This window comes from Echiichthys vipera, assembly GCF_963691815.1.
Source record: "Echiichthys vipera genome assembly, chromosome: 2".
Classification (NCBI taxonomy): domain Eukaryota; kingdom Metazoa; phylum Chordata; class Actinopteri; order Perciformes; family Trachinidae; genus Echiichthys; species Echiichthys vipera.
The window spans coordinates 24,452,928-24,461,855 of NC_139827.1; the positions used below are offsets into that span (position 1 = coordinate 24,452,928).

Genomic DNA, 8,928 nt, shown 5'->3' on the forward strand with positions numbered 1-8,928 from the left:
GTACAGATGTGGAGATTTGGGTTAATAATGTAATTCAATCCATGTCATTGTGATGAGTTAATTAAAACCACTTATTTACCATAACAAAATAAGAGAAAACCAATCACCTTCAGCCCTAAAACATAACAGAGATAGTTCTTTAATAAATATATTCCAGTAATATTATGTCTCTTATTATCTCCTCATTCATACAAAAAGCATAGTGTCCATCAAAAACATATAAAAGTCTATAAAACACAGTAAAAGACTTCTGGTCCAATGTTAATGTAGTGCTGTAATCTCGGAGTTCTCACAGTGATTTCCAAAGTCAAGTTTAGCCGTACACCTAACAACCAGTTACTCAGGTGTCTTCAACTTCATAAGAGCCCAATGATCCCAGATCAGACATGTCCCTGATCACTTGATCAGTACTCTTGCTACATCGCTTCTGTCCAGCATCAAACCTCTCCTCTCCAGTCTGTGATTAGGCAGTTTTTGTGTCACTCATTGAGGAGGTTCTCTGACATCTGCAGCGCTGCCTCCACGCTGTCTGTAAACCTGAAGCCCTGCAGTTCAGCTACTAGAAGAACCTCCAGAACAGAGGGCTGCATGTGTGAGGAACACAGAGACAGAGGGTGTGAAATAGACCAAAACAGAGGGAAGAAGATATTTTGATTTGTTGTGTTATTAAAAGAACTGAATTCTGGCCCCGAACAAAGAGGCATTTTATTTCAAAATTCTAATGAACAAATGTGCCGTTCCTGTTAAAACTGAACGTACCTGCAATCTGGTAAAGACCAGTTGCACTTCTCGTAGTTTGAACTGCCTCAGCAGGTCCCTGAGTTCGTTGATCACTGTGTAATCTACGATGCTGACATGATGGCAATCCAGGACCACTGATCGCGGAGGAGACACTAGGGGAGACAAGTTAACAGGGGAGAAAAAGAAAATGAAATGGTGGTAAAATCTTAAAGAGAGCGGGTGGTTAAACAAGACACTGAGTGTGCTCTAAACAAAGACAGACTACGAAACACACCCTTACCCTGCAGAGCCTGAGTGTGTATCTTGTTACTGAGATACTCTGTGGCAGGAAAGCTGAGTCCACCGCCCAACTCCATCACCAGCACACCGTGATCAGACACCTGCACACAACAGGAACACATCCGTTTAAAACACTCCAGCCGGCATTTTTGGTTGTGCCTATGTTTAATCAATCATCCTCATCTTCTTCAACTTAAAGTGTAATACCGGCGCAAAATCATCCCATGGTGTTTTTCAGCACTTACATACATCCAATAAGCCATCGAGACAGTTTTTTTGGGTAACAACTCTTAACGCAGAAATCCGGTGCAAACAGCCGGACGTGGCTAACACTGATTAGCTCGGGGCATTTATTTAACTACTAACACTGCTAATGGTAATACCAAACCTCTGCATTAGCATGATAAGAGTCCCAACACATAAAACAAAGCACCAACAACGTAGTTAGAGAAGCCAGAGTTCATTAAAACATTGTTTTGAAAGACTTACCTACTACAGCTCCTCTCATAGTAAAGTCCATTCAAGTCGATTACCAAATGCAATCCAACAGGAAGGAGCTCATTGGTGCTTTGTTTGATGTGTAGGGATACGTATCTATCTATTATCTACTTATCAATATTCGCCGGAATTACACTTTTTTACACTCTCCCTGAGGTGCACCCCTCCAACCATTGAGGATGTTGGTATTGGAGAAACTGGAACTGCCACTTCTGAGGCTGGAGTTTATTACTATCACTACTTAAGGCAACAAAATCTGACTAATAAACTTCAGTCTTGGATGCATCGAATTAATGATCCTGACATATAGTTTTAATTAAGAAACATAGACTTGTTTCTTGTTTTATTCTCTCAAGTCTTCCCCTGGCATGTTTTTCACTGCCTCTAACCCAAGAAAATGACTATTGTACCTCTACAGGAAACAAACAAATCAAAATTTGTTTGCTTTAAAGGCTACATAAGTTTCTCCTCACTTAAACACCGTCCTGTACAGAATATTATGGTACCTTTATCTGCGGCCTTGCAGTGTTGTACAGCAGCAGGGCTCCAGATACAGCAACACCTCCTATGATGCCGTACTGCACCTGCCAGAAACTCATCAGGAACGTCACAACAAAAGGCAGCAGGTCTAGCTCTGTGGAGGACACACCAGCACGAGACCACAATTAAACCAACACACGTATATGTGAGACACACTTAACTTGAGAAAAAGAGAGGACACCTACTGCGTATCCTCCACATCTTAGCCACCACACAGTAATCCACCATGGGAGCTACCGCACAGATGATAACAGCAGCTAGAGAAGCTTTGGGGATGTAGTAGAAGGCAGGCATGAGGAACGCCAAGGAAAGCAACACTATCACACCTGAAAAAACAGAGAGATAGATAGAGAGAGAGAGAGAGAGAGAGAGAGAGAGAGAGAGAGAGAGAAAGAGAGAGAGAGAGAGAGAGAGAAAGAGAGGGAGAGAAAGAGAGAGAGAGAGAGAGAGAGAGAGAGAGAGAGAGAAAGAGAGATTCCTCATTTTTAAACTAAAATAAAAACACAGACTCAGAGAAAGAGAGCAAATGCAAGGATAAATGTAAATTAATGAAAAGGTAGCTAGTTTGTTTTCCAAATAATTATTTAAAATGGAAAAATAAATAATAAAAGAACATGTTTTCTTAGTGTTTTTATTGGCAGACGAGATTGGTGTTGAAGCATCTTTTACCTTTGTGATGTTGAATGGAACCAGAAACGTTCTTTCAACAGATAACTGTGTACGCTGTCAGACTCACTTTTTTGAGCATGGTTAATAGTAATCTTCTAAGTTTGTGTTGTGCCCTCCGTGGATGTCTCAATTCCTTATATGCATCTCTAGGAGAGGGGAGGCTTGCAGGAGGAGCTATGAGCGAGGATAAACAAACGTATACCTTGCGGAAGTCTTTTCAGCACCTGTGACAGTTAAAAAAGTACACACAAATCATGGGATCTGTGCAGCAGGTCATATTTTATTGACATTATTTAAAATGACGGCTCTGAAGCAAGGATGTCTCATTTTGTCTCCTCCTTCCTCGTGTCTCTTCCTTGCTCTCTCTGCCTGCATCTCAGGTTGGAGGGACTAAGACACGACGAGAGGAGGAGAAGAATCGAGGATGTACAAACTGAGAAGTGAGAAGAGGGGTCGGACGTCTCAGGGAGACAGAGACGGAAGAAGAAACCAAGAAACAAGAGTGGGGATAATAGATGATACCACAGACCACCATAAGAGGGCGGAAAAGATAAAGTGAAAGTTGAAAGTGTCAGGACTCACTGGTGACGATCCCTCCGGCTGGAGTACAAATACCAGTCTGGGAATTCACTGCTGTCCTGGATGTGATGAGAAAACATGACACTGTAAATATGAGCTGAACCTGAGCTCCTCTCTTTCTCTCTCTCTCTCTCTCTCTCTCTCTAACACACACACCTCCCAAAGCTGCCAGTGACTGGGTAGGCTGACACAAAGGAACCCATGATGTTGGTCACACCAATTGCCAGCAGCTCCTGGTTGGCATCAATTCTGTAGTCGTTCTGACTGGCTGAGGAGAAACATGAAGTTGTAATCACTCAACACTGTCTCAACAAACTCATTCTTTAGCCGCCTGGATTATCTAATGTGTGGTACGATGTACAGTATCAAGTGCAACATGACACGTTTTATAAAAAAATGCATGAAGTCATTGTGAGTTCTTGAAGTAGCTTTTTACAGTTGCACTAGCACCTCTATGCTAACATCAGCACGCCAATGTGTTCACAATGACAAAGCTTACATGTTCTGAGGACAAACACAAGTACATTTGGGGCCAATGGGATGTCATTAGTTACGTAGGTATCTCGTTATAAACCAAAGTACTGGACAAATACCTGATGACAGCATTAGAGGAAAAGTTGAAGGATCACCAGTTATTACAAGTCATTCTAACAGGGATGTAATGTCTGTACCAAATTTCATGGTGGTCCAGATATTTCACTCAAAATATTAACCTCACTGTGGCACTGGAGGAAAAGTCAGGGGATCATTCTGAACAAAACTTCATTGAAATCCATAAAGTAATTGTTTTCAGTCTGGACCAAAATGGGGTACTGACCCACTGACAGAGCAATATTCCCATCCCAACTGCTGCTAGCGTGGCTTAAAACTCTTACCAAAAGCTTTAGCGATAGCTATGCTCTCCAGCACACCCATGAAGGGGATCACGGCGAGCCCTCCTCCCAAGTCCTTCAAAAACACACACAGAGCACTGAATCAGCTGTTTTGTGAACCAGAAAGATTCTGGGAAGTGAAAGTTGCATCGTCACTCTGCTCCTTACTTCTACAATCTCTCCAAAGGAGACGATGGTGCCGTTGCTTGTGGTGTCTGACGTGGGTGGGGGCCTGAAAGGCGGGAGCCCCTGGGAAGCGGCCCCAGTGACAGTAAACACGGGATTGCCGTAAGCGTTCCAAGAAAATGCAACAAAGGATGCAGCCACGACCACCAGGGCGTTACGCACTGACCAGGACAGAGAAGACACAAAGACATTGGAGAAAATTTTAAGAAAAGAAAAACACAGTGCAGACACCTACACTCGAATACCACTCAAAGATATAGATAGATACATAAATAATAATAGTCATAAAGTTAAACAAGATACAGTTTTAGTTTTGGGCTAAATTAATTTTTCTCTTGAAAAACACGGGTACTGACTGGTAGCAACAGTCCACACTAGTTTCCTGGCGACTCTGGAGGCAGGGGCGTCATCGGAGCCCAGCGTCGTCTTCATAAACGACAACATGACCAGCAGAGCGAGACAAAGCAGACCCAGTACCACATCACCGATCCTGGCTTCTGGGATCTTGTAGAAGGTGTAGTAAACCTCCAGGAAAAACTCGTGGGGAATTCCCTGGAGTCCTAGAATATTCTAGAAAACAGGAATGACAACATCAACTGAAACATCTCATACTGAGTGGAGTCGCTGATGTGGTCTCTGTCGTCTTTGTTAGACAGAAAGAGTAACTGCTAAATGAGTGTGCACACCAACGTGCTGACCTTCACAAGCCTACTCTGATGGTCAGTGTTTCAAAGTCTTCTGCATCGATGCTCTCGGCATCTCTGCACCATCCTTGCAGCCGGCACTTTCTACCTATATAAAGTATAGTTGTGAAATCACAACTGTGCAGAAGTCCTGACGGATCGTTTATAGGCACAGTGACTTTCACAGTATTTTTATAGCAACTCAACCTGCTTTATAATCAAAAAGACGTCTCACAAATCTCACTTTTTTACAATATGGGACGTTAAACTCTTACCTTGACCTGGCCAAAGCCAATGGTTATCGCAGCAGCACAAGTGAAGCCTTTTATTACAGGGAAAGAAATGAAGTCTAGCAGAAAACCTGCAGAAGAAAAGAAAACCAGTGAATGATTTACAGAGTTATGACACTTGAAGCGAAAAAGTAGAGAGCTCAACAGACTTCACAGAAAGTGTGTGGTGGTTAAGCTGAGGAAGTCGTAGATGTGCTGGTAGGAAGTGGCTCTAAAAAAACTAATCTCTACAGTTCTGTCCCTTAACATTTATGTCTCTCTATTCTTAACAACTAATTTCTAAGATCGTAATATCGTTAAATCAGGCTTTAATACAGAGCTCACACTACATTTTACAGACTGAAAGATAAACGCTAAAATATAATAGCTATTGGGTGAAAACAATGTGTCACATTGTGAATAATAAAAAAAAAAAATTGCAAAAACTGCTGTTTCTGAGTTAATCGACATGGCTCACGAGTGTCGTCTAAATGAAGAAAAAACTAAACAAACTGGTGTCACAAGGTTTCACATGACCTCAGCAGCAGCCCGCCCCTCACCTAATCTCAGTAACGCCATTACAGCCTGGATGAGTCCACAGAGGAGGCTGAGCAGCACGGCCCGGTGTGGCTGCCCCCCCACCACGGAGAAACACAGGAGGGACATGATGGCTGTGGGACCCAGTGTCACGTCCTTAGAGGTCCCCAGGAGGGTGTAGATGAACCCTCCCATGAAGGCAGAGTAGAGTCCGTACTGTGGAGAGAAATACTTTTAGATGCCTTTTTCCAAAAATGTACTGTCAGCTGCCATATCTGTAATCAATTTCTTTTCCCTCTAAAATCGCTATCAGGTTAAAAAATCCCATATTGGTCTGGCCCTTTATAAGACAGAAGAACAGCAGCAAAACCCCAATAGATTGACTCCCAAAACAGCTGCCGATTAATATTCCACCAATCAACTAATTGTTTAGGCTGTAATGATAAAAATAAATAAAGATGATGGTGTTAAAGTGAACGCAGAGGCATCAGTTCAAATTTACCAGAATGATGCAGGATGTAATCGATGGATGACATCGTGATATCAACTGTCTGAGGTTGGGAAGAAGTGACAAAACGTTTAGAGGGGATGCACACCTGTTCACTTTTTTTGTTCATGTAATTCTAGAGAATAAAGAATACTGGAGTTAACTGGAGATTATTTTAATAACTTAATAACTTGAAAACAGCCTGACAGAGTGATCCGAAGAGAGTTGAATCTGAATGTAAGTTAAATCCAAAGGATGAACCTGCACAGAAAACCCAAGTAGGATTTACCTGCACAGGAAGGCCGGCCACTTCTGCATAAGCAAGCGCTTGCGGTACAGTCGTCAGCCCAACGGTGATGCCTGCGAGTAGGTCCATCTGAAGCCACTTTAGATTGTACTTGGGCAGCCAGGAGAGGATTGGCAGCCAGGCCTTCAGGGTGCTGTAGGAGAAGCGGCTCCGGGCAGCCCCTCGGCTCAGCAGAGGCGAGTCCATCGCACAAGGATCAGAGGTGAGGGAGGAGAACCTGGAGAGCAGGATGACGACGGAAAGGATAGGGGGACAGCAGCAAGTGCACAAAGGTAATGTTACATTTTACATATTCAAATGTGCGCATGAGTAGACCGATTACACGATAAAAGCCACTCACTGAAAGTGATTAAGTTTCCTTTGCTGCTTTAAATGTTACTCCTCGGCCTTTGAGAAGTGATGCTTGGATTGCCTCCTCTCTACCCACAGAAACAGCATCCAGGGAGACACAACAAAGACGTGCTCTGTGTGTGTGCGTTTGTCAGTGTGCCTGTGTGTGTTTCTGGACAAACACACAGCACATGAAAGAAAGAGGACGCCATGTCTTCAGATGCATGCTGCGTTTTGTTTACAATGGAAAAAACAACAAAAAGTCTTCAGTCAACACACAAGTTATGTTTCATTTTTATTGGTGAAGAGCAGGTTAATGAAGGGTCGACAGTAAAATGAAGTGTGTTGGACAAGAGAACGGGTCAACTTAATAAATATAAATATAAAAAAAGATACAATAAGATAAAAGGACATTAATAATCAACACAACTACAACATCTTATATAACATTATTATTGTGAAGACATTAGTATAATATGATGACAATACCACGGAAAAAGGTGTTAATAAAATAGGAAGACAATAAGATAAAGTGACAATAAATGGAGAGGTACGATGAGATAATCGAACTATATCCATATATGGAAACGAGGGTTGAGTGTAAAAGTGAGTGACAGTTTTTCTGAAGGCTCAAATGAAGGGAATGAGAAGTTCTCCAACTTTGTACATGACGTACCACCTCATAAAATATCAGGCTCTCTCAAGTACAACCACTAAGATAATGTTAAAATAAAGTAGCGTAGGCCGACACTATTCATCTACGGACGGGAAGGTTTATTTCTAATCAGAAGATTATTTATCTTTAGCCACAGCCACGCTGTAGGAAGGACATGTCAGTTTTTTCAAACCAATCATTTTACCTCTGCTCACTCTCTTCCATCACAGTTTAGCTCGTAACTCATGACCGTGACTACGTAACAGGCTGCTATTCAAACAAACATGATATGACAGGAAATACTAAACTTATTTTAAATTACCTTTCAAGGATCTTAAAAAATGTTCTTAGTATTTATATTAATTTAGTAATTAATGTTTCCTTTTTTTAATTTTGTAAATTCCTTCAAGTCCCACCAGAGAGAGTTTGAGTACCACCAGTGGTACACGTACCACAGTTTGAGCACCAGTGGAGTAGTGAATCTGAAGGCAACCTGCCAAGTCAACCTCAAGGCAGACAAACCTCTTTTTGTGACCCCTGACCTTAACGAGCCGTTAGGTCTTTGAAATCACAAGACGGTCATATGACAGGTATGACCTCTCTTTGACAGCTGATTGTTTTAGAAATGCCATAACTTCCCCTATACAATCAACCACAAGTCATATAACAAAGAAATACCCCAGTGTTGTATGAGTTACGACTAACTTCATCTTACAGTATGCTGTTTTATTTATCTCCCATTATGATGTCCAATAATGTGTTTATGTTATGTAGGTGATAATATTGTGCTGAAATAGATAATAAAATGTTGAACATGAACATGAATGATTTAAAAGCAATAGCTGAGTGACTGGAACAAACAGAACAAAGAGAAAATAATGTATTAAAATAGAATAAAATAAAACAGAGCAACAGCACAGTAGAGCAGAATAGAAACAGAAAAGGACACAAAAGAGCTGCATATATAACAATGACATAGAATAGAGCAGAAAAACAATGCAATAGAAGAGAAAAACAACAAAGTAGAGTAAAATAGAAAACCAAGACAACAGAATATAAAAGATAGAAACTCTTACTGAACCTGCTGTCTTCTTCTTTATTTCTCACTGGTTCTGCTGTGATTTTCAGGTCCTTTTCTCTCAATGCGTTGTTGTAACTTTTGCTTAAAAACCACTTCCTAAAAGTCAAGTCATTTCGCTGATGTAGCGCGAGACAGACAGGTTCCTGTGTTCTATTCTCACGTGACCTCTGTCATGTGACCACGTGTGGGCGGGGCCTAAGTTTGTTTGCGGAAGA

At 41.6% G+C, this 8,928-nt stretch overlaps 1 protein-coding gene across 3 annotated transcripts; it reads right to left on the reverse strand.

Annotated features, from left to right (window-relative positions):
* Window positions 1-8,821, reverse strand: slc26a11 (solute carrier family 26 member 11). Of its 3 annotated transcripts, none has more exons than XM_083929777.1 (15): window positions 8,709-8,821; window positions 6,988-7,204; window positions 6,630-6,864; window positions 5,877-6,069; window positions 5,323-5,408; window positions 4,721-4,934; window positions 4,347-4,525; window positions 4,182-4,254; window positions 3,463-3,574; window positions 3,310-3,365; window positions 2,244-2,384; window positions 2,025-2,152; window positions 1,022-1,121; window positions 760-893; window positions 1-584 (listed from the first exon to the last, which is right to left on the reverse strand). In XM_083929777.1, exons 3-15 carry the CDS (start codon window positions 6,831-6,833, stop codon window positions 480-482), a joined length of 1,725 nt encoding a protein of 574 aa, XP_083785903.1. In that variant the 5' UTR covers window positions 6,834-6,864; window positions 6,988-7,204; window positions 8,709-8,821; the 3' UTR covers window positions 1-479. The 3 variants fall into 3 exon arrangements, with proteins under 3 accessions (XP_083785903.1, XP_083785904.1, XP_083785905.1); XM_083929778.1 differs by having other exon boundaries at window positions 8,714-8,810; XM_083929779.1 differs by lacking the exon at window positions 2,244-2,384.
* Window positions 8,822-8,928: the final 107 nt, after the last annotated feature.

Coding starts and splice junctions, on each gene's coding strand:
- slc26a11 (XM_083929777.1), bottom strand. CDS start 6,833: ATGGACTCGCCTCTGCTGAGCCGAGGGGCTGCCCGGAGCCGCTTCTCC. Junction 4,935..5,322: donor TTGGCTTTGGCCAGGTCAAG/GTAAGAGTTTAA, acceptor CCTGTTTTCTAG/AATATTCTAGGACTCCAGGG. Junction 2,153..2,243: donor TAAGATGTGGAGGATACGCA/GTAGGTGTCCTC, acceptor TGTCCTCCACAG/AGCTAGACCTGCTGCCTTTT.